Source organism: Mytilus galloprovincialis, chromosome 4 (genome assembly GCF_965363235.1).
Source record: "Mytilus galloprovincialis chromosome 4, xbMytGall1.hap1.1, whole genome shotgun sequence".
NCBI lineage: Eukaryota > Metazoa > Mollusca > Bivalvia > Mytilida > Mytilidae > Mytilus > Mytilus galloprovincialis.
Genome location: NC_134841.1, coordinates 19,581,081 through 19,608,884, shown reverse-complemented (window position 1 = coordinate 19,608,884; position 27,804 = coordinate 19,581,081). Strand labels below are relative to the sequence as shown.

The following is a 27,804-nucleotide window of genomic DNA, read 5'->3' as shown; positions in this document are numbered from 1 at the left end:
CAGTAAATGTTTACATGACGTGAGTATTACTTTAAGAAAACATTAAAATGAAAACTTATCAATGCTAGTCAAAATGTACATATGAAAGTTACATGAAGTGATATGTGTTAAGAAGAGCTATATAAACAAACACCTAAAAGTGCTAGACAAAATGTTTTCAACAACTGTCACTTGCGTTTAAGTGATTGTTTAATCAAAGAAAATAAGCATTGCAATCAACGAACTATATACACTTAAAACCACAAAACCACACACAATATGTTAAATGGCACTCAACATGTAATTAAAATTGATTCGACATTCAAATTATTAAGGGGATGAACAGCCATGGTTCTTTGGATATGTTATTATGGGTTGCATTGAATGCTTAAATTCACAACCCACACAGTACAACTAAATGGGGCTAAAATTATCGCAAAAAAAAAACACGATATAACTGTTTTAAACTCTAAACCAACAAGGCCCGTGGAGAACTATGTTGATTATAATAGGAATATTTACAACCTTTATACATTCGAAGCGAAACTGAAATATCAATTCGAAAATCACCTATTTTGATGGTACATGAATCATAACTTCATTTTTTTTTTTTTATTTCGTTTTCGTCTTTTAAAAGATTGATAAAGTTATACATTGGTCTTTATCCACGATCTTTAAATCGAATGAAGAAGTTCTTGTTCTGCTCGTTGGTCGAGCTCTTTGACCTATTCCCCATTGCCATTCTCAATTATATTTTATTTAACAGATGTGTTAGAATAAGAGTTTTATCAAGACCTTTTTGATTTTTTTGGTTAATTTAAAAGATTAGATTATGTTTTTACTGGTTCGTGGTCTTAGGGAGATATACGAAATGATCTTTATAACCGTAAGTCTAGTCCGTACTAAAACAAAACATTCCAGAGTCCTTTGTAGGGTTCTTGCTAACTTAGTAAAATGGCTAAAAAAAATCTTAAAGTGTACTGTACCAAGCCAGGAAAATGACAGTTGTTATCTAATAGTTCGTTTGTTTAAGTTGCACTTCAGTGTTTATGTTGTTTCGTTGTTTTCCCCTTATAGTTGGTGTTTTCTCCTCGGTTTTAGTTTGTAACCCGGAATTTGTTTTCTGACTTTTGAAGAGCGGTATACTACTGTTGCTTCTATATACTTGTAAATTTTTAAAAAAATATCATATCTTACCCTTAGTGTATATTTTCGTATCGGGTAATTAAGGTATTCCCTCATATTCTCATTATACAAGGTAATAAATTAAATATTTTATTTGGACTCTTTTAATGTTTGTTAAGAATATAGTTTAATTGACAATTGTATAACTTTATTGGTTTTTCATGCAGGCTCTTAATATAGTTTCAGTAGTTAGTGGATTGGATAAGAGGCATCACCAGAAACTAAAACAGAAATAAAAGATAATATAAACCATGTTTATGTTAAGTTAACCTGGTGTTCAGGGCAGATTTTATTTTTATAAGCCTCTGCTCATGCAGCAATATAAAAATATAAACTGATTTATCGTTGTCAATATAAGGGAATTTGATGCGACTGTCATACAAGTAAGAGGTTTAGCTAGCTATAAATCCAGGTTCAATCCACCATTTTATACATAGGAAAATGCATGTACCAAGTCAGGCATATGACAATTGTTATCGATTCATTTGATGTGCTTAAGCTTTCGATTTTGCCTTTGATTAGGGACTTTCTGTTTTGAATTTTCCTCGGAGTTCAGTATTTTTATGATTTTACCTGTTGCCCTTAACACAAGTAAACCTCATTTTAAAGTTAAAGTAATGATAAAAATAATCTTTTGTTCCATAAGAAGTATGCCAGAAGGCATAAAAAGGAATGTCTTAGGGAAAGGAAAAAACTTTTTAATGGTACTCTTTGGTTCAAGAAAAAATATATTTGAAACTGATAACAGCTAGATTTTTGATTTTTCAAGTAACACTTAACTAGACATTAAGCAAACAACAGGCAATCAATCAATGTTAATACCATATTCAATACGTTTGGTTGACCGGTTTTCTAAAATGACGTGGACATTTTTATGCGAGTCAGTTATGATCCTCTTCTGATCTACCTTTTACTTAATCGGGAAATCTCCAAAAGAATGAAAAAAAATGAATTATCATTTTTTCTTATTCCACTATATAAAAAAAATAACGGTACAAACCAAATAGAAAATGAAAGCTGTTTGTCGTCTGGTATTATTGCTGAGTTTTTTGTTAATAAATAATTATATAGGAACACCAATTTTTCTATGAATCAGTTATAATAAATGTTTTTAACTTTGCATTTATAAATTCAATATACCCAGTGACTTCCTAACTGTTGTACAGAACATGGTAGAATGGCTGTTTCTCCGGCTTTTGCTGTAATGTTGAATAATGGAACATCAAAACTCGGCTCTTGTGGTTCAACTGAAAGAAAAAGAAGAAGAAACAATTATCAAGTGTAAACCAACAATGTAAAAATTATTTCTGAATTTGGCTTTTTGAATACAATTTTTAATTGACAAATCAATTAATAACAGTTGAATTAAGCCGATATATAATTGTAAATTAAAAATAAAGGGAAAGAGGAGATATAAAAAAAATAGTAGAAATATATGTGCTCTTAGAAGCATTATTTCGATCTGACACTAATTGGCATTATAATTATATATGCATCTAACAATTGAAAATTTGTTCCATACTGATTTAATAATTTGATTTGATGAACCATACTGAGCTTAAGCAAATGAATATTGTACTTTAAAAGAAATCACAGATATAAGCTTTTTGTAACTTGATAGTAGCCTGTTTTGAATTCTATAATTGGAAAAGAAGTGGAATTTATCTACTTCCATTGTGTCTCGTTATTCTAATTTTGGCTCTAATGGTCAAAGCTCATTTTCAAAGTAAGGCTCAATCAGGCGTAATACAATTTATATTTATTATAAACTTTAAAGTGTAAGTAAATATACAAAAGATGATGTCGAATGCAGTTCATTGTTCGTTTTAGCGTGAATGAGCCTTTCATTCTGATTGATTTTCTTTTGTCTAAGCGGCCATAGGAAACAATTACTGTCATATCGGCAAAATACATGATAAATGACGAGTAAGGATTGTTTTAAGCCTTTGTAATGCCCTGTGTATTGTCCTGAGATTATCAGACTCGTGCAATCAAATGTTATGTACATCTTAAATTGATTTGGACACAAAGTGGACGTTATTGTTACAAACTGTGGGACATAATCACAAGATGCTCTAGATTGGTGTTTGGAGAAGTAAATTTATTAAATTTGTTGTTGTAACAAATAAGTCAAGACGTTTGTTTTGTAAAACAGCTTGTAATTTGATAACTAATCTAATTCAGTCATTATAGAATTCCCTTAATAGACATTAACTTCAAGACTACACGGAGTCTTTTATAGATGATTTCAAACAGTTTTCACTACAAATCGATGCTAATTTTTAAATAAATTTCATTGTGGCAGCAATTAGCAGCTAGAAGCAGTATGTACTTGCATTATAAAACACCAATAACCCTGTAGGTGAATACTATAATAAGATCAGATATCAGTCAATTCGTCTTGTAGTAAAATAAATAAAAACATATTTTCATACAAAAGTGGATATCTATGAATTGAAATAAAATACTTTCAGCAAAAAATGCTGTAAGCACCATTTCTAATGTGTATAATGTTTTACTAAGAATTTACTTCTGAATAGGTTGGTCGGGTGGTAATACCAACATGCTGATTCAATTAAAATTTAAAAAAAAGGAAAAAAAGAAATGTACACAATGTAGCTTTTCACAAACGTTACAAATAATACAGCAAAATAACAAAAACTGTGTATATATATCGCAACGAAATTTGAAAATTAGAACTAATGAAATTAATATTATTTTATAAATGTAGTTAGATTACTTTGGGTGAATACTATGTACATTCTATTTCGAATGTTATTATTCAATTAAGTAGGTAAGGATATTTTAATACGTTCCTTTTTTCAGTTAAAATATACTAGATCGCATTCCTGTACCATGGCATCGACATATTTGAGATAAAAAGAAATCCTTCGTAGATTTGGAAGCCTTTTAACCATATACAAATGATCGTATAGATATACTAGTATTACGTTAACATGTATGTGAGTAAGGTGGCAGATAGTTATAAGTTCGTAGAGTAATTGTATAGTATATAGGGTAATAGAGTTAAGCCTGCCAATTATATTTTATCGTGTATTTTTCTATGTTGTGATGTTATGCTATTGTTTCAGAAAAAGGGAGAAGGTTTGGTACCATTAAAACGTTTAATCCCGCTGCAAATGTTTGCACCTGTCCTAAGTCAGGAATCTGATGTACAGTAGTTGTCGTTTGTTTATGTAATTTATACGTGTTTCTCGTTTCTCGTTTTTTTATACATAGATTAGACCGTTGGTTTTCCCGTTTGAATGGTTTTACACTAATGATTTTGGGGCCCTTTATAGCTTGTTGTTCGGTGTGATCCAAGGCTCCGTGTTGAAGGCCGTAAATTGAATTATAATGGTTTACTTTTATAAATTGTTATTTGGATGGAGAGTTATCTCATTGGCACTCACACCACATCTTCCTATATCTAATAGAACACAAAACGTCTAACAATTTAAAATAACCCAACGGATTGAAAAGTACAAAAGAAACAAGGGAATGAACTGACTAAAGAGGTGGTTTTTTTTTTGTGAAGTCAACAAGACATTATTACGAACTACTACGTATCTATATTTGAAAATTCTCCGAGATAAATGAGAGGTAAACACTCACTCGGATATGAGTAATAAATCAATTTATCTGAAATTGAAACTAAATAGAAGCAACTTGGCATAAGCATGTATATACTGTTTCCAGTTTTGTCTTTTAAAAGGTGTTTTATGAATTTTGCTATCTTGAGTATAAAAAAAAAAACATTACGTTAGGTGTGCTCAATTAGTACAATTTGGAATACCGACTGTTTGTTGAATATCAATCCACAAACTTAAAACATATATGTTATCTATCAAAATATCACACGTCTTAATGATATTGGTGAAAGCAACTGTGTGGATCTTCACAAAAATAGACTTTTCATATCCAAAAACAATACATTGTAAGAAAAAAAAACGTAGGGTTTATTACCAGTTAAAAGTTCATAATCGTCTGGAAACTGGTTTATTTTAAGGCTCAATAGAACTTGAAAATGTGGTCAGTGATCAAAATTAATAACTGATGTATACTATCCTGTAGATACCCTTCGTGTTTTATCTTTCATAAAACTTTTATTTCAATAAAATTGAGAATGGAAAAATAGAAAAAAAACAACAGCAGAAGGTCACCAACAGGTCTTCAATGTAGCAAGAAATTCCCGCACCCGGAGGCGTCCTTCAGCTGGCCCCTAAACAAATATATACTAGTGCAGTGATAATCAAACTTGCTTTAATACTTAAAATTCTAGTGTTGATACACAAATACAGGTTTTAAAAAGCCTAGTCAGATCAGACAAATATGCACTTTGCAAGAGAGAAGAACAACTTTGTTATTACTTGTATTTCAACTTCATAAAAAGTAAAATAACAAAAATACCGAACCTCGAGGAAAATTTGAAACGGAAAGTTCATAATCAAAATGCAAAGCCAAAAGATCAAACACATCAAATAAATGGACTACAACTGTCATATTCGTGACTTGGTACAGGCATAAACGTATGATTCCATGTTCAGTGCACTGCCAGATGATTCTTGAATATTCCAAATCGTGTCCTCTATCATTCAAAGATTGTTAAATAAAAATATTAATAAGAACTAATTTAATAAAGGCTTGATCAAAACAGTCTATATGTTTTTAAGTTCGCTTTGTCGTAAGAAGTTGACACCTAAAAAACAATTACATGATATAAAGACTGAAAATTACTTATTTATTAAATAACCTAAGGATTGTCATGTTTGGTGTACGGAACTTCCTCATTGTCATTGAAATTGAAATAAGAAAATATATTGCGTATTAATCTAGTCTTCTTTATTTATTTAAACTTACTAACCACGGCGGAAGTTCAATATTTTCCACAGATTACAATACGATTGTATATCATTGAATACATTAATGTATGAATGAACTTTTTTGCAGTTTTGATTGATACTTATTTTTTACATAAAGTCATAAAAAAAGAAAGTATAAAGTTTGATTTATCACTTTTCAAACAAAAAATGATAGACAAAAGAAGCACATGCGTCACTAAAACTACTTGACATCACAAAAGCCTACATCAATCAACAACTGACTACTAAACAAAGAATACATGGTCAAGATAACTGAGTCTGGTACAGGCATACAATGGGATGAGGTAAAACAAGTTAAATAAGTAAACTGCCTCCTTTTCCTATCTAGACCACGTGTCGTTAAACAGTGGCGGATCCGGGGGGGGGGGGGGTTCCGGGGGTTGGAACCCCCCCTTTTTTTTTGGCCGATCAATGCATTTGAATGGGAGCATATAGTTGGAACCCCCCCTTTTACTCTGGGTTGGGAACCCTCCCCCTTTTTTAAATGGCTGGATCTGCCACTGTTAAACTAAAGCACTAAAGCATATAATAAAACAAATTACATGTTATATCAGACTAAATAAAACTGCACAAAACTCGGAAACCAGGGTTAAACCGGAGTTGGTATTTTTTAAATATACGATATGATTGCCAATGAGATAACTCTGCACAAGAGACCAAATGACACTGAAATTAACAGCTATAGCTCACCACACGGCCTTCAACAATGAGTAAAGCCCATAACGCATAATCAGTTATTATGAAAGGACCCGAAATCACAAATGAAAAAACATTTAAACGATTTAACTAAACTGCTGTAGTACATAATTGATTTTCGTTATTTTTTTCTGTACATCATTTAGGCCGTTTATAGCCATTTTCAAAAGAAAGAAACAGTGCTCGTAAGCGTTCCTATTGAAAGATGTGAGGACTTGCATGTTTTTGAATACCATTTCTATCAACGACATTAAAACAGACTAAAGAGTAAGAAATACCATCTAGTATATAATGAATGTTATTATTTTGAGAAGTTCTTTTCAAGTTTGTGTATATGTTGACCTGTCCAAGAAACATTAGTGTTACAATGTAATGCCAGGTTAATTAACTTAAAGTCAGCTTTATTAAATTGAGCATTATAGACTTCATAGTCATAATGGCAATATGAACATCAACGTCAAACAGAAGGATACATAGGGTTTTGTCTTTTATGCAATTTATTTTGGGTTTCAATTTTCTGTCTTTCTGTTCCAAATTGATTGTTGATATGTGCTTCGTTAACCTTGCTATTCTAGCTAAGGAAATGACACAGAATCAGTTCATGAACAGCAAAAAAAAGAAAACAAACACACACACAAACAAACAAAGCAAAGGAACAGCGCTTTTATTGCTTTTTTTTTCATCTCAAAATCACAGTGTTGTCTTTAACACTCAAGCAAAAAAAATCACCTCACTGCAATTTTAAGAGGTCCGATAGCACAGGCTTGAGCGGAATAATTTGCAAAAAAAAGATTTAGGTAGACTTTGTAAGATGTAATACCACCTTAGTTAAGTCTATTTAATGTTCACAATAAGAATATTATATATATATAAGTCCTCAGTCTGTGATACTCTATGAAACTCTTTATTTTTTAATATGTTGTTCAACAACTACTCCTTGATCGTTTGGTTGAAATAAAAATATTTATTGCCAACACCAGAGGAATATGTAATTTTGGATTCAAGAGACATGTTGTTATACAAGTATATCTCGTAAAAGGACTTCAATATAATTAGAAAATACTAGGTTTTGAATAAAATTTCATATTTGGCGTCATATTCAATTAAGTTTACTAATAGGTATAGATGTTTTATTATGATTTTGCATGCCTATACATGTTACGATAGATTCTGTAAATAGATATCTGTTAGGGGAAAGTTTGAGTGATAAGTGGCGATTGGTCGCTTTGTAAATGTTCTCGAGTGATTTAAGACTTCTTTGTAGCAAAGCGATATAAACTTCTTAGCCAATCTTCAGCGACTTTATTGAGAAAGCTTTAATTATTTTCCAGTGGTTAGGGGTTCGTAATAATTGGGAAAATTTCTGTACAAAAACATGTTTAGTTCAATTACCCGTTATGTTATCTTATAAACGTGAAAAGATCGATATTAGATAGAGCCATTTTGTGCATAATGACTAATTATTTTTCAGTCAAAGGTTGTAGGATAGAATTTAACAGTAGAATTTCAATGGGTAATATATCTACAGTCTCGCGGGAAATGAACTGACCTATAGCGAGATGATATTGATAGTGACGACTGCAGGACCATATACATCAAGCTGATCAATTTGAAAACTGTGCGAACTTGCTAATGGATAAGACGCTTTCTACATTTTTTATCCGAACTCAATTTCTTTAGGATACATAACTCATTTGCTTCAAGACATTTAGAAGTTGATTTAAATTATTTCCTTCCAGAATAACCCTGAACAAAAACTAATTTTCTACTTCTGGAAAATGAAATGTTTTTAAAATAAATACTATTTTATGATAAACGGATATTAATTTTGGATTCTTTTCGGTGACTAATGCAACAAGATTCTGTTGGAGAATTCCATTTATATTAGATGAAAAATTAAATGCATGCTAGCCTTATCAAAAATCTCTTATGCATCAAATTATGTTAAGGGCTTAGCCTTTTAAGGCACGTTTGAATATATCATCACAAATTTCAATTTTTTTATAATAAAAAGTAAACTGCATTCGCATTAATGTTTTACTAAGTTAAATTCAACAACCTTAGACGTAAAAGAGAAAATATGTTTTGTCAATATGTTTACAGTATTTCTTTGTAAACTTAAGTCATGTCCTCCTCTTCGAAATCATTCTTAAGAAAAAATACTCTTTCAAACACTTGCTGATTACACGACCGGAAACAACGTTTAAAGGAATAGTTCTACCAATTAAAAAGCAGAATTGGCTTTAACCTTATCCTCCCTTTATAATGACTACAATATTTGCACTAGTTACATTTTTAATCTCCATGTCAATAAAGAAAAAGCAAGAGAGAAAATAATCAACTATTTCAGCTGAATCACACATTTCATTTCAATATGAAAAGATTTTTTTTTCTGATCATGATGGATTAATGTTTATAATCTTAATAATACTATATTCTAAATTTGAACAATACTGAATTCGTTCTAATTTGATAAGTCAATTCATCATTTTGCTGAATAGTTTCTTTAAAAAATCCAGAGCTAACAATATAGATGCATTTATCCTCCATACTGTTCATATTGCATCATTATTGTAGTACTGAAATTAATATCATTTGTTAAGTTCATTATTTTCAACTTGCTTGACTTGCGTGGAATTTTGCGCACAAAACTAATCATTAAAATTCATGTTTTCTTTTACCAATCGATCAATGCTGATTAAAGAAAAAATAGTTACGGTTTTACATTCGTTTAATCTTATGTAACTTGATCATTCAACATTTGCAATAACTTCAAAATGCTTTCGTCCATAATTTCTGCAAAGAAATTTTTCATTAAATTTAGTGAATCTTGGGTGTAACCATACTGTACACTGATGGTACCCGGTCGTCATGTTACTCACAGCAAGTAAAAATCTGTGATAACTATTTAATAAAGTTTTAAGCGTTTTTCAAAATCATTTTTCTCAGCCAACAAATAAAACCACAATTGTGTATTCAAATTCCTATTATGCTTACACTATTTATCCTTTTCATGACCTGTTGATAACTTTTATTTAAGGAAGTTCGGTACTCAATTTCAAAATAAAAAGCTTTTCATAACACTGGTATATATTTATAAGGGATTAATAAAGAAATCAAAAGAGCGAAAAAAAAGTTATAGGTCCGTATGCTTGTTTTTGAGATATTAGCCATTGAAAATTTGACGGGAAAATGTTCTCTCTTGATTTTGCATAGCTTTATCATCGACAATTTTAAGTTCTCAAAAAAAAAATAACAAGGATTTTATAAGACTTCAACAGATGGCTTAATTATAAATGCAAAAGATTTATAAAAAGAAAAATGGGGGTTAGTCACTGTAGGCAATTTTTTTAAGGCATTTCGAAAATCTGACAAAAAAATCCCAAAACAAGCGAACATCCTGAATCAACGTGTACGTTCGTTTGATCTCAGTTCTTCATTGGTCAAAATTCGATTTATGTACTGTTTCGTAGGGGACAATTGTTCGCTACGAAACAGCTTCTTAACTTCTTTATGCACAGCTTATTGCATTTTAATGTCTTCTATTGATATTCCAGTTTGTTTTACTTTATATACTGGAAATTTCTTATTTTTTTCTGAATTTGAGAACCATTTTTAATCGATCAAGATTAGACAGTACTTTACACATGAAGGTACAACTCATGTTACGTAGAGGACATTTTGATGAGTTTCGTAGTGGACAAAACCGTTTCGTAGTGAATAAAAAGTTTCGTAGTTGACATCAACAAAATTGAGAATAGAAATGGGGAAAGTGTCAAAGAGACAACAACCCGACCATATAACAGACAACAGCAGAAGGTCACCAATAGGTCTATTCTATGTTGATAACAACATACTAAAAATTACACGATAACAACCCTTGTTATTCATTTTTTCACGAATATAATTGAAAAAGGAGTAAACATTATTGCATGGTAGTGGTAGTGTCCACTACGAAACGTTTTTCTCCCACACTTGTTTCGTAGGTGACCGTTTCGTAGTGGACATATCCACATGTTTTATTTTTTCCCCACTATCCCTATATTGCAAAAGTAGCAAGAATGATACACTAATATTTTTTTCATAATTTTGAAACCAGAGTATTCTCATACTGAGAGTTTCTTATCGTCGAGTTGCAAGTTGCGAGTTAAGAAAGTCGAGTTGCGAGTTACAAATGTCGAGTTGCGAGTTACAAAAGTCGAGTTGAGAGTTACAAATGTCTAGTTGCGAGTTACAAAAGTCGAGTTGAGAGTTACAAAAGCCGAGTTGCGAGTTACAAAAGCCGAGTTGCGAGATACAAAAACTCGAGTTGCGAGTTACAAAAGTCGAGATTCGAGTTAGGAAAGTCGAGTTGCGAGTTACGAAAGTCGAGGTGCGAGTTACAAAAATAATTTTGACACCGAATTTTCAAGTTTGATTCACATTTGATAAACAAAGCATGCATGAATCCGAACTTAGTTATTCCCGTGGCTGCGGGATTTGAAAGAGTTATATGTGATACTTTTTTATATAAGAGTCTAGTTTAAGTTAAGTTCTGTAAGTATTTGAAGAAAAAAATAATGTATCCTTGAAGGACGAGATCGATCTTATTTAATCTAGTGCGTTTACACTACAACACAAAAAGAACCGGTCTGACCATACATTACCTTATTAAGACAAATTATCCCGAAAAATAGAATAATATAGGAATTCTGCATCTCGTGCTAACTATAACACACTGCGAAATTATGGAGAAAATTGTTTGAATTTCGTATGGATTTATTAATTATTTTTTTTTTTGGTTCATATATCCAGGGACTTTCTGTACTAACGTTTAGTATAGAAGGTCCTTGATATATCACATCACAAGGCAGTCGGTTTAAATGGCATCCCAAATGAAGTATTCATTGGAAGAGTGGTGCTAGTATTTTGGCTACATGATTTCAAAAACTTTTCTTATCAAGTATTTTCTACAGGAATATATATATAAAAAAAATGGTCATCAGCATATATGTTTCCAATCTTTAAAGCGTGAGGGTCCATCTAAACCTTAAACTACAGAGGTATTGCAATTGATATGCATATAGGAAAACTATTCAATTCAAAAATAAACAAAAGGCTAGATAAGTAAAAACAAATAAAATAAATATAATAAATTCATTTAAGATTGTTTTTTCAAGTAAAAGAAGGAAATCAGATCACATATTTGTATTTACTTTGTTGATTTCAAAAAACGTTAGACAAAGTAATTCATTCTGGTTAAAAGTATTAGTTATTAAACTTATTAAAATTGGTGGTAATTTCCATGCAATCATGAGAGCTATTTACAAAAAAAGGGAATTATGTGTTAAAATAGACAATGTGCTTACTCCTAATTTTTATTCCCAAATTGGAGTTCAGCAAGGGGATATTTTGAATCCTAACCTTTTGATAACTTTTAAAAATAATTTACCGGATGCATTTAATGACACCCATGAAACCCAAGATGCTGGTGATATAAATGGTCGCAGAATTAACTGCCTCGTGTATGCAGATGGTCTTGTTATTTTTTGTCCAGTTTCAAGGCAGGTCTTCAAAAACGACTTGAGGGTTTATCCAAATTTTGAACTGTAAAATGGTGTTTAGAGGTCAATCTATCTATTTTTAACAGCATCTTTATATGAACGTTTTTCAAAAATATGTTCATTATTAATATTGAATGCTTGTTGTAATCATACATTATTTTTTTTTAATCTGAATATTCATAATTTGGAAGTAAAGCTTTACTTCTTTATCAAGTCAGTTAAGCAAAAACTTTGTTATAGTGTGGTAAAATTTTGGGACACAAAAAAATAGATACGAAGAGGAGTAAATTAGATATGTATTTCAAATTAAAAACTTCTTTTTCTTAAGATATGTTTCTAGTACATGCATCTTTAAACAATTTTTAAATGAAGTGTCATAATTTTATGTAAAATCAGAATCAGTGCCCATGATCTCAAAATAGAAAGAGACAAATATAAAACTTTATATATAGAATGAGACCATTCTAAAGGCTTTGTAAGAAATGTACTCTAAATCTAGTTGTAGATAAACAACATTTCATTACAAGTTGTCGAGCATGTACAAAGATGATCTGCAGGGAGATATTTTTCAAGGAGATATTTTACAGTATTTGTACTAATTTTTCATATCTCTCAAATGAGACAAAATTTGTTTGGTTATTTACAAATGAAAATTTGTCTGAACTTAAATATTTAGAGAACTATATTATTACATGTCTAGATGTTAGACGAAATGTAAATGAATATATGTAATAACAATGATAATTGTAATGATTTTATACTTCATACTATTTGGCTAACTGCGAGTTCACCAGTATTCACTGTTACTCCTAAATGATGGCCGCTGGGAAAACCAAATAGTTCTGAAGCATTCGTTTTGTTTCGTTTCGTAGTTCGCAGATACCCTCTATTCGCCCTTCTTCTATTTTTGATATTTTAATCAAAAATTAAAAAAATAAAAGTTTCAAAAAGCGAAATAATCAAAAATGCACGTTAAGTTTAGCACTTTTAAAGTTTGATCAAATATAAAAACGTAATTTAGAATTTTGAAATTTTAACTATTTGGTGAAAATTTCAAAATTTCAATTATTTTCAAAAGTTTGGAATTTTGATATTTTAAAACTTTGATCAAAATTTCAAAAATCTAAAATTTGAAAACTTTTTAATATTTCTAATTGATATATGGTACACGGATTGTATGGCCTTCAAAATCCATTCTTTTCAGTCTGCTATTAACGGCCCAAACATGAAAAATATGAAACAATTCAAATTGAATTAGAAAACTAACGGAAACTATGGCAAGCCGTTTTGCTATTTATTCATACTTCAAGATATCTCATAAACTTTATAAGATATCTTATATAGTTTATAAGATATCTTATATAGTTTATAAGATATCTCATATAGTTTATAGGATATCTTATATAGTTTATAGGATATCTTATATAGTTTATAAGATATCTCATATAATTTATCCGATATCTTATATAATTGTCTTTATAAGATATCTCATAAACTATATCAGATATCTTACAAACTATATGAGATATCTTATAAACTATATAAGATATCTTATAAACTATATAAGATATCTTATAAATTATATAAGATATCTTATATAAAAATTGTTTATAAGATATCTTATATAAAAATTGTTTATAAGATATCTTATATAAAAATTGTTTTTAGATATTTTATATACTTTATAAGATATCTTATAAACTTTAGAAGATATCTTATAAAGTATATAAGATATCTTATAAATTTTAGGAGATATCTTATATAACATTAAAGATATCTTATATAATTTATAAGATATTTCATAAAAATGAAATTATATAAGATATCTTATATATTATAGGAGATATCTTATATGTTATAGGAGGTATCTTATTTAGTTTATAAGATATCTCCTAAAGTTTATAAGATATCTTATATAGTTTATAAGATATCTTATTTAGTTTATAAGATATCTTATATAGTTTATAAGATATCTTATATAGTTTATCAGATATCTTATATAATTGTCTTTATAAGATATCTCATAAACCATATAAGATATCTTATAAACTATATAAGATATCTTATATAAAAATGGTTTATAAGATTTCTCATATACTTTATAAGATATCTTATAAACTTTAAAAGATATCTTATAAAGTATATAAGATATCATATAAACTTTATGAGATATCTTATAAAACATTAAAGATATCTTATATAATATATGAGATATCTTATAAAAATGAAATTATATAAGATATCTTATATATTAAAGGAGATATCTTATATATTATAGGAGATATCTTGAAATTCGAATAAATAGTAAAACGGCTGGCCATAGGAAACCGTTTTCTAACTCATAATTGACAATCTCAAACATGTGAACACTATATAATTTTTAAACCTAAGTGACTCAGTTTTATAAGTTACCCAATACCCAGGAGGAATACTTAAAAAAATATAATTCACGATGTAGCCATAAACATTTTAAACTTTCAATTCAAATCTTACCTGTAAAATGGCGCAAATGTAGTTTTTACAATAGTATATTTGACAGCTACATGTATAGACTAAAGAAACGGGGAATGGGTCAAAGAGGCAGCAACCCAACCAAAATATACAATTCAACCAAAGGCCATTGGCTCTTCAACACAGCGAGAAATCACACACCTAGAGGGAGCCCCGAACAGGCCCCGAAACACAATGTTCATTAGATCAACAATGTGGACGCCATTCTATGCTTCTAAATATAAAGATGAACTAAAATTAAAAAATATACAAGCGCATCAAAGGCTAAAGGTTCCTGGCTTAGGTCAGACACAACAATGCTCCGGGTTTAAACTGGTTTTATGCACGCCCACCATTTCCTCTTCATCTCTAGCCATTGTAGACATATATAATTTTAACGTCCACAATTTTGAGTGTCACTACTAAAGAATAAATTTTGCGGTCCCTTACGAATATTGCCCGGCTCTGCAGCTGCTCCAAAAAGCCCACTCTAAACGAAATCTGCAGAAGGGGTCTTTTACATGTACATGTATGTACTATCATGACTATAGTTTTGTTGCTATCTCCCTTTACGTTTAATATGACGGTGCTAGCTATGAAATTTTATAATGATTAAACTGCAACTATCCGCTGTATTTCAAAAGGCTATCTGATTCTTATAAAATACTATACATAGTGATTTTATTTTTACAAGAGACTCAGATGAAGTACAAACCAGAAAAATAATCAACAACACTGTAAACAATTCTATAAGCAATCATCATACCAAAATGTTGAACAGTTACAACAAAAAATTAAATAGTTTCGTTTCAACATTTTTACGCAATTCGACTTTTGTAACTCGCAACTCGACTTTCTTAACTCGCAACTCGACTTTCTTTACTCGCAACTCGACTTTTGTAACTCGCAACTCGACTTTTGGAAAATGATGATATAGAATCAATGTGGATCGAAATTATTTTTGTTCATCAAAAACCTATATTAATTGGTAACATTTATAGACCACCAAAAAGTGATGCAGAGTGGGTTACAAAATTTGAATTAATGTTAACAAATGTCGATATTGAAGATAAGGAAATGATTATTTTGGGTGACTTTAATATTAATTTGTCGTCGAGAAAGATTCCAGCTAAATGGTCACATTTAAAAAACATTTTTAACTTGTCTCAAATAGTCTCAGTTCCTACTCGAGTCACACAAACATCTTCCTCTTTGGTAGACCATATTTATAGCAATGAACCACATAATATTCATTTTATATCTGTTCCGAAGTATTCTATCAGTGACCATTATCCAGTATGCATTTCTCACAAAAGAGGGTTAAAATCGAAAAAGAAAATTCATGAATATATTACGTTCAGATCTACTAAACATTTTAATGAAAATGATTTTGTCAATCACATATCACAGTGTTCATTTAATTGTGTATTAGAAATTGATGACCCCGAAGAAGCACTGTTGTCTTTTTTGAATATTTTTACTAAAGTATTAAATCATCATGCTCCACTCATTAAAAAGAGAGTAAAACGTTTGTATCAAAATGAGTGGATAAATGATGAAATTCTAGATAGCATGAGAAAACGTGATTTTTATCATAAGAAAAAAAGATATGTATAGTTATAGACTTTGGAGAAATAAAGTCAAATATCTCATCGAAAACTCTAAACAAAATTATTATACCAATATCATAGAACAAAAAAAGAGCAACAGCAGTAAATTATGGAAGCACCTACATACTGTCAGCGGTACCGACAATCATACCAGTATAAAAATCATAAGTGATTGTAACAAAAAGGAAATTTTAGAACCAAAAGGCATTGCTGATATTTTCAATGCTTATTTCACAAATATCACAGATAATCTTAATATAGATCAAAACATCAACAATTCTAGTAGTTGTTTTAACAAACTTGGTGATTTTATATCGGGTCATGTACCAGATGACGTGTATTTTTCTATACCACTTATGAGTTATGATTTTGTGTGTTTACAACTAAAAGCACTAGATGAATCAAAAGCAACAGGCCTTGATACCATAAGTGCAAAATTTTTAAAGATGTCTTCTCATGCTATTTCACTACCACTTTGTCATATTTTTAATTTGAGTATCAAAAAATGTATTTTTCCATCCTCATTTAAACTGGCAAAAGTCATACCAGTTTATAAGAACAAAGGCTCAAAACAGGATGTTTTTAATTATAGACCAATTGCAATATTACCACTCATTTCTAAAATCCTTGAAAAACATGTGAAAACACACTTAGTAAAATATCTTAATAAACAAAAGTTATTGTATAGAATGCATTCAGGCTTTCGTGCAAACCATTCTTGTCAAACTGATTTAACAGCTTACATAGATAAATGGCTTAAAGCCATTGATGATGGCGATCTTGTTGGAGCAGTATTTCTAGATCTAGCAAAAGCCTTTGATCTTCTCAATCATGAACTGCTTATTCAAAATACAAATTAGCTTATACTTCATTACGTTGGTTTACATCATATTTGGCTGACAGATATCAGAAAGTATCTATTTCAAATACATTATCAGACGTACAAAAACAAAAAACGGGTGTACCTCAAGGATCCGTATTAGGACCGGTGTTGTTTTTAATTTTTATTAATGATCTTCCTTTGTCTAATCCTAATCATAACACCGATTTATTTGCTGATGATAGCACCATATCAGTCATTGGACAAAACAAAAGTTGCATCAGTCAAAAACTTAATACAGTTTTACAAGATATTTTTCGCTGGTGTGATGAGAATAAAATGGCTGTAAATGTATCTAAAACGAAAGCTATATGCATTGGATCTAAACAAAAGCTTTCCGTTACATCAAATGAAAACATTAATCTTGCTTTAAATGGACAACAAATTATAGAAAGTACATGTGAAAAAGTTCTAGGTGTTTTTATTGATGCATCTCTATCTTGGTCTTCTCATATCGATTATATAATCAAAAAAGTTAACTCTTCTTTAGCTTTACTAAAAAGGATAAAGAAATATTTAAATCATAAAGCTAGACAAATGTACTATAACGCTTACGTTTTACCTCACTTAGATTATTGTTGTTCAATATGGGGAAACTGTAATAACTTTCTATTAGATAGTTTACTAAAACTGCAAAAAAGGGCAGCAAGAATAATTTTAGACGAACATGATTACACCAAACCTTCAAGAGAATTATTTCACGAATGTAACATTGTGCCAATCACACAAAGAATACTTTATCACAAATCATTACTAATGTATAAGGCAAAACATGGCTTAGCTCCAGAATATATGTCCCGTCTTATTGTATCAGCTTCTGCAAACCAAAAATATAATACGAGATTTTCATCCTCAGATAATTTTATTATTCCAAAACCAAATACAGAGTTGTATAAGTCTAGTTTCTCGTACAATGGACCAAAAGTGTGGAATGCTCTTCCTAATTCAATAAAAAATCAAATACAGTATACGAATTTAAACATAAATACAAATCTATGTACTTTTAACATTACCATCATATTTTACTGTAATGCCATATCATAATTGTTTATTGTATTTTAAATTGTACATAATCTTTATTTACCATTATTATTGATGCATTGTTTATTTGTAATGTAATTATTATTGTATTAAGAGAGCCTTATTGAAAATTGGTGTAATCCAAATGAGTTACTCTCTCTAAATAAAGATATTATTATTATTATTATTATTATTTTGTAACTCGCAAATCGACTTTTGTTACTTGCAACTCGACTTTCTTAACTCGCAACTCGAATTTCTTAACTCGCAACTCGACTTTCGTAACTCGCAACTTGACTTTTGTAACTCGCAACTCGACTTTCGTAACTTGCAACTCGCAACTCTATACTCGACAACAAGTGACTCTCCCAGATACTGAAAGAGATTTGACCCGTTTCGTAGTGGACTTTTACGAAAATACGGTATCACTCTGGTCCATTTGATGTGCTCATTTTTTGAAAAGTTTAACTGCCGTTATAAAAGCATCAATATTTTTGTAAGTTCCTAATGTTTATATCTCTTGCAAATATTAATTTTATATAAAACTGGTCAGCTGAAGCCCGCCTGCGGTATTCTCTCGCTGTGTTGAACATCCTTTGGTGGCCTATGGCTGTTTTTTGCTCTTTGGTCGGGTCGATGCATCGTGTAACCATTTCCCATTTCAATTGTAATTCTAGGGCTACTTCAGTTTTCGCAAAATCAAGTTTTTACTTTTAATTAGACGCTTGTTAACTTGTTGAATGTAGCTGCTTTTGTGTTGTTTATGTTTATACCATTGTATTTATACTAAAATCACACATGACTGGATACGGTTTTATTATAAAAAAAAAAAAAAGTCTGCAAGGAGAAACAAACTATATGCCAAAATTGAGTAAAACCTGTCGGGTTGTTGTCTCTTTGACACATTCCCCATTCCCATTCTCAATTTTATTTTAATTACAGCTTTATCTTAAATAGCTGAACAAAATGCTGGGTTAGCTTTTGCATACTCCAAAGCAGCTAATACAAAGGTGAAAGTTTCAGTACAAATGTATGACAATACAGACTTAATTCAAGTTTTGCACTAAATCATTATAATGGATGCAAAATTTAAATTAAATCGAAAATATATATCTCAAAACATTTGGAAAAAACTGTATGTCGGACAGTTTGACATGAAATTTTGAACCTCATTGACTTTCAAATAAACTTCCACGGCTAAATGTGTTTTTATTGTTGAGTTGACTTGTTCATTTATTCTCATTGCTTATGCTGTCAGAACACAAGAATCGATTGTCTAAAATTTCAAAGAAGAAATACGACTTTCAATTTAAGATTATTAAAATCTGGTTATACCATCAGTCATGTTTCTCAATAAAAAAAGCTTTTCCTCTGTTTAGGCTATCAGACATCAAGATATTGGTATCCAAAGAATAATTTTATAGACAATAAAAAAATCATATCAGTTGGAATGCTCAATTTTGTTCGGATCGTATTCTTGGTGCATATTTAGAACCGATTACTCTTATCAGTATAAACTGGTGTTCCTGAGTAATCCCTGGCGTGTGATCTTGCATATTAAAAAGACACGCGTACAAGAATAGATCGAACATTGTTCGTATACAATTGCAATCGCATTACTGGCTTCATTGCAAAACAAAAAGTGCTTAAGGGACGATATTTTTTTTAAAGTGGTAATTTAATAAGTTTTATATATATAATTATTTTTGATATTTTTTTGTATAAGAGATATTGTACTGTTAAATAGACTTAAATGAACAAGTTTTGAAATTTGATTTAAATAATTTGTTTCAGAATATTTTCCTTTCTTCGTTATATAATAAATGTGTTTATTTTGTCTTTGATGTACTTTTCATAACGTTCAAGCGAAATTTGAAAAGATACTCATTTCGTTTCTACATCAATTTTTTTAGAATTATTTCCCAACATTTTTTTTTATCATTCACTATCAGCAAATATAACTACTAGGCTTTAATCTTGACTAAGTTAGATACAAAGATCACGACAGGTTAACACATCTCATCTCAATTTTAACCCCTCAGATCTAGTTATCCATAAGTAACGAACCACTTACCATATACTTCTATACAAGAAAACATCTGGAATTATGATGCTGTATGGTAAATATCTGAATCATAACTATTACTACAAATAGACAATTCATCTTATACAAATTGCTATCAATAATAGTCAATATCATATACTGAAGAAATTCATCAATGACATTTGGCCTGCTGTGGATTCAATTTGTTCCATAAATGTGTTGACTCCAGTTATTACCCAGTTATCCTAGAAAATCTTAGCAGAAAATCACTTTTATTAATAATTGACAGGATGGTTAATTTATCATAAACAGAAATTGAATCGATTGTTATTTTGAACATGTTCTACTTGTTCTTGAGACGTTGTCTTTGAGTCAGAGATTTTGGTGATTGGTTGAGTCATGTTGACTAAGCTTAATTTGTCTGGTAGCTTGAATATACATCTCACTTTTTAAAACTGAATTTTTTAATTGAAATAACTATGTATGGTTGAAAAGGGTAAATATCAATCTACAATGGGAAAAATCAAGCAACTCACTTTTGGAGAAGAGTTTATTGACGTGAGGCATTAAGGGTCAAGTATTTGATCAGAAAAAAAAATGAATAATATCAAATAATTTTTATAATTAAAAAAAAAATTGCATACTTATTGAAAATAGTGACACTTTGTAGATAAAACACAAACTAGAATTGCTGGTGTCAATACTTTCTTGATTATAAGTTGGCAGAAACATGTCCTTCTTTTTTAAAGTGGGGTGAATAAAAACTTTATAAAGAGGTCAGATTGTTGGTGCTTTAGACAGGGTTATTTTAGTGATAACTTAAGTACAACAGGATTATTTTAGTGACAACTAAAGTACAACAGGATTATTTTAGTGATAACTAAAGTACAACATGTATAGTTTGTAATGTAATTATTAACAAAATATGTTCATGTAGTTTATCTTTTCGAAACAAATGTTTTATACTCCTTCAAATTTAATAAGAGTCATCGATTATTCCTTTCTTCTTATCTTTTATGTTTTGTCTTAATTTTCAAAAGTTGAGTTTGGTTTGATTACTATTGATCCAGCAACATCTCATATTTTTACATCAATGCTTCCATGCTCTTAAGGGGTACTGATAAGCAATGATTATTTCAATATAGATAAATGTAACCTTTAAAAACAAAATTATTAATGTGAAAAAATGTGATATTTTAAATTAGTTTGTGTGTATCGGATAGATTTTGTGCACGTCTGCAATGATTTTTGAAGATATCGATAAAATATCTCACTTTAAATAGATTTTTGATAGAAAAAAAATGGAAAAAAAGTTAGATGTATAATCAGATACCTGCCAACCAAAAATATTTTCTTTGATGTTATTGTAATTAAATGTCTTATGTCTGGAAGCTGGTTTTAAAATATAAAATTAGAATCAAGATCACTACATAAAATGTACTGCAGAACATTGTATTTTGTATTCAAGAAACGAATATTCTTTGTTATATAGTCAAAGGAGGGTGCGATAGAAGCCATTGTTTGTCCCCTGAAATTACAAAAAATAGTACCATTCTTCAGACCTTCAGAACTATCTGTTAATTCAATGATAAATGAATGGACACAGATATGTCACTTTGAATGTAATTTTGTAGTCTTAAACATCGAGTAATTGATATAATTGATATAAAATGGCCATTTACACATAGTTCTTTGACAAATTATATGTAAGCCAAGGCCTTCTCTAAAAGAGTGTCAACTCTTAGGCTAATTAACATTTTTGCATTTGACATCCTGCTTCGAGCTGTCTTTTCGGTTAAATTCTAGGTTCATATCTTACAAAGTTAGACTATTATAGCTATCTTTCCTTTAGAGAATGTTCTAGTTTTTAAAAAAATATGATGAAAATCTGATTTTTTTAACAAATACTTAAAATTGTTTACGTACATATCTAGTTAGCGTGCCTTTTTCTTCTTCATAAAACGACGATTTAAAAACAACAGGCATTATGTTTTAGGTACGATTACGAAATTAGATACTCATCATAACATTGAACTATTAAAAAAGTTATCAAAGGTACGTTTGGTGCACGCCGTTCTATACGCCAATGTGTGACGCCGGCACTATGTAGACGAAACGTGCGTCTGGCGTATTTTAAAAATTATAATCATGATGCCGGCGTCACACATTGGCGTATAGAACGGCGTGCACCAAACGTACGGAGAAAATTGACAAAGTAGGTATACGTTAGTTGCACGCCAGAGGAACGTTAAGCAATCGTAAAACGCGCGCTGCATAAGTTTGAAGTACGTCGAAATACAAAGATAAACGCTTGGTGAACGCTACGACTAGTGGAAATTTGTATGCAGCAATAAAAAATTCTTTCAGCTCAAGCGTGTGTGTAGCGTATACATGTCCGCAATACGCATGTTATACATACGCTACAAGCGCGTTTAACGTGCTACAGATAAGTTTGAGTCACGTTTAAGGAACGTTTTATACGCTTCAAGATCGTTCAACTTTAACTCTCAGATCAAAATAGTAATAAAGCCAAACAAGTACAAAGTTGAAGAGCTTGACGATCCAAAATTCCAAAAAGTTGAGCCAAATACGGCTAAGGTTATCTTCTCCTGGGATAAATAAAATCCTTAGTTTTTCGAAAAATTCCAAAGTTTTAATACAATAAGTTTATAAAATGACCATATAATTGATATTCATGTCAACACCGAAGTGATGGCTACTGGGCTGGTGATACCCTCGGGGACGTAACGTCCACCAGCAGTGACATCGACCATAACATAACATTTATGATTTTTTCTTATTCCATATCCCTCCATATTGAACTTGGAAAAAAACAACAATCTACATTTAAAAATTATATAAGTGAAGGACAGTTGTTATTGATTTATCCCAGTTTCATATTATTTCTATAAACCAAACATCTGTTTCTTTTTACTGTTAATCATACAATAGATCTTTATAAATACATCTAGACAATATTAATTTCTGGTAATTTGAGACCATATGTGAGTGTTTTGTATGTATTGTAATTTTATTAAGCGAAAAGTACTAATAGCTTAGACTGGAAAAAGTAATCATATTAGTTTAATATAATGTTGGTTTTGTAATTGCTTATCCCATTGAATAATAGAGAAATTAAAAGCAGTGGTCAATTAGAAGATAATATGTCTTACAAGTGAGGATTTCTCCACATTTTCTTCTATCAGCTGATCAACACTTAGTCTAACCTGTATGATTTACTGGTATTATACGTGATTACTTACCATTAAATTTATATATTTAGAATGACTCGTAAAAATAAGAAACGTGTTCCGTTCATAAATGAGTCAGACATGGTATGTGCCATAATTACATGTTCCAGATATGTTTCCGGAAAGTCTAATGTGTATTTATTATAATAAACCATCATTACCAAACCATGGAATCAAATCTTACCAGCAGAACTGACACGTGGTGCTGCCCAAAACAAATAATATAAATATGATATCACATTGTCGACAGGGCTAATGAAAACGTCAAATCGTAAAGAATGTTCGTGACTATACAAATAAAACTCAAGAAATATGACTTCCATTTCTTTTAGATACACTGTGTTAGCAAAGATTCAGGCTGTCAGAGGTCTTTTCGATGTTGAAGAAGCAATTTGATTTGCGTAATGTTCTTAAATTGCACTACAAACAACAAAAAATAAATATAGAAGGCTCCATGGGATGCATATTCGAATTAATTTTCGGTAGGACGTCTTGCTAATTACTTTTTCATCACAATTTCAGACAATTTACAAAATGTTTGAAGAGAATTCAATAATCTTTTAAATGTGTACGTGACCAGAAACCGACATCGTGTGAGACTCGTTTTGCAAACACCATCAATTGCCCGAATTGAAAATAAAAACAAAACAAAACATACATGATGGTTTGCATAGGGGGGGGGAGAAAAAAACGTGGCACACGTTTTTAAATGTTAAGATTTATAATTTCCTGTTTTTTCATTTGCCGGGTTTCTTTTAGTAAAAGTACACATATTTTGCTTGCTCCATGAAGATGATGTAACATTATCTACTAGTATTACGTAAATTGTAATGTGAATATCATCTTAATGAATTAGTGTATTCTATCCCGATAAAATCAGAAGGGACATTGATGGCTGAGTGGTCTAAGACATTCATCTACAGAAAATACACTAGCCTGCTTGAACACCGCACGTTGCAGGTGCGTTCGAATCCAATATGGATTGACAGTTTTCTATACTATTCCGAATATTCCAGTCAAAATAATGCGCTAACTGCGTTTACTACATCACGGCATTAGTAAAGTAAACTGAATAAACCGAGAAATTAGCATGGAAATAAACTCATCATAGATACCAGGATTAAATTATGTATTTACGCCAGACGTGCGTTTCGTCTTCAAAAGACTCATCAGTGACGCTTGAATTCAAAAACGTTAAAAATGTCAAATAAGGTACGAATTTGAAGAACATTGAGGACCAAAATTCCTAAAAGTTTTGCCAAATACAGCTAAGGTAATCTAATTTATGTCAGCACTGTTGACTACTGGGCTGGTGATACCCTCGGGGAATTAAAACTCCACCAGCAGTGGCATCGACCTTTCCAAACACCTTTAAAAGTAAATGCGGTGATAAAAGACAGGTTTACTATATTAAATGTGTATGAAATTAAGGTGTCTCAAACTGATCATGTCATATGCCATAACAAGAACACTCAATAGCCTGACACTTCTAGTCTCAGTACTATACTACGGTCAGACCAAAAGCTGGATAAGGGTTAAAACTTTCCGATGTCAGTTTAATCCAGTCATATGCAAATATATTTTTTACAAAAAAACCTTGTGGCAAATGAATGACACAATTTAGTTCTAGATATTCATGTTCGGTTAATACCTTTTTGAAACTCATGATCAGTAGCCGGAAAATATATATAGTTACATGTTGCCGTTGGTGCGTCCTCCCGTCGTATCAAAATTGTTATACATGTGGATGATTGGTTTATATGTCTATTATAATTGTATTTTTCAGATGTAGTTTGAGTTCAGTTTTGGAGGACCTATCTATTTTTCAAGGCGAAAGTTATAGAGTCTTTATATCAATCAACAGGAGTAATATTCTTTTTGTCCCGTTACATCTATTTTATTTTTGTTTTCCTAATACATTTTAAATGATAATGCTGGTTCGCATTATCTATAAGATTTGTTCCTCACTGATAATTCATTCGTAAAATTATTATAACGCAGTCAATGTTTTTCTTCAACATTTACATTAATTAAGAAATGATGAATTAAGGAATATATGGTGTTTTCTTTAAAAGTGCATGTAATCTATAACGACTATGTGCAATAGGTCTATATTCGATATTCAATAATCAACTGACTTACTTTATCAAACAAAATAGCAACAGTCTCATTAAAATAAGAATACTCTATAAAAGTGCGACTTCGATTCTCTTTGTTAAATCTTTACTGGTATTTTAGACAAAAAGTGTAATGAGAATAACTGTTTTGCTTTGTTTTTCTAGTCTCTTGTTATCCTAATTGTTTTCTTTTTGATTCATGTCATTGCTAGTGGACCGTAAATCAGTAATAATATATAAGACCATGTGACCTGTACAATACACCTTATCGCTATTTGTCCGCCATTACTAGATATCACACAGGTTCCCGTAAATTTTTGACCTTACAAAACAAAATATCTGACGCCACAATGGAAAAGTGAGTGTTGTATGCGTCAAAAGTTTAAGCGGCCGGGTCAGCCGGGATAAGGGATAAGGTGTATTATTTTGATATAATAACATTAGATGTATGTTTCATTATAATACGTTATTCTGATTGGCTAACTAGCAATCTCGTAATATTCCTTAATCAATTGCATTACACAATACAACTTTTCTTTCATGATGACACGAGGTCCCACAACAAAGTGCACAGGTAAATGAAATAAAAACTTGATAAAAGGCGTGTTTTCAGGATCCTATAGGTAAAAATGTAATTATAAGTATTGAATGCTTTTTTTTGAAACTTTATAGGGGTGTAAAAGCGTTGACCGTGCGCACATTGTTAGTATGAAGCGCTTCCGCGCTTCATACAAAATGTACTTCGGTCAACGCTTTTACACCCCAATAAATTTACAAAAAAGAGCATTCAATTCTTAAATAGATACATAAAAATTTAGTTCACAAAACTAGAAATTAGTGTTCTTCTGATCGTAGATACCCAACCCTAAGCGCGACTATTAAATGTTGCACATTCAAGATCGAAATTGGCCTACATTTTTTGATCCATGAAAGTTCGTTTAAATATCAAAAGAATTTGTCAAGCCGTAACGGTACTTTAACTACCATTCGGAAACTTAAATGAATTAATTTTTAAAATATGAAACTTCTGTTTTTGGTAAATGCCTAAATCGTTAAAAATCGAACCTGACTTGTTTTTTTATGGTATATGTCTGACAGTCATTGACACTAATGTGTTTATATTTCTAAAGTTTTGGTCAAGCATGATTTTCATCCTGAAACTTGAGTTCACAGAGAGACATGTGCATCGCTATATACTATGACCTCATTTGGATTGTAGTCAAAACTTGGTTTAATTCTTATATAAACTCAAGACGCAAATGTCTGATTTTTGGCGTCCTGTACAATTTTATATTTATTTCTGATCAAGATATATGACTTTCGGACTTCTTAAATTTGGGTTCGATCACTAATGTCCAGACATAAGTATATGGGGCTAAATAATTCCAGTATCTTGTGATTCTGTTAAAATATATACATATACCAACTTTCTTGCATGTAATTTTTCAAGTAGGAAATTAATGCCCTGTGATTCGTCTTAATTTCAAGATCGTTCTATACGGAAAACCAGAACAAAGCAACAAGTCAATGTTTTCAATCTTATTCAAAGAATATTATTTAAACTGCACTTCATTTTGACGGATATCATAATCTCAAATAATCAAATATTTAGACAGACCCGTTAGATGTTCTGTATTCTATGTGTAAAACGTAGTGTTTTATTTTATTTGCAAAGTATAAACTAACCTCTGAATTAGCCAGATGTTTAGTATAGATTTCACAAATTATCGACATTTCATTTTTAGTTGAAGAGTTAAGTATATAAATAATCGTGGTACAAATACGAATCGAACATTTCTCCAATTTTAAATATTTGTTCTTTGAAGACTTAACCTGCGTTTTTGATTATTTTCAAATGATTTAATTGATCCGAGAAACTTCATTACTCGTGTACTCTATGAATAGTCTTTTTGATCGTTCATCATTTTTCTATTTGTTTTATACTCTCAAGTATATATGAATTATATATTTTTTGGTTTTATACTTCTCAAAAGCTTAATTAATGCTTTGAATTGTAAAGACACGTTCAATTTAAATCCCACACATAATATGTTTCAAAATAAATGGTTTTATGTTTACCTATATCTGAAAGATGTGAATAATATT

General features: G+C 30.5%; 1 protein-coding gene across 3 annotated transcripts in view; it reads right to left on the bottom strand.

The window, feature by feature from the left end:
• The window catches only part of LOC143071563 (lachesin-like), an 84,941-nt gene that overhangs the window by 15,122 nt on the left and 42,015 nt on the right, over positions 1–27,804 (bottom strand). For all 3 annotated transcript variants that reach the window (XM_076245940.1, XM_076245941.1, XM_076245939.1), the window contains one exon: positions 2,305–2,411. In XM_076245940.1, coding sequence (XP_076102055.1) covers positions 2,305–2,411 — 107 coding nt within the window. The remainder of the gene's footprint in view (positions 1–2,304; positions 2,412–27,804) is intronic.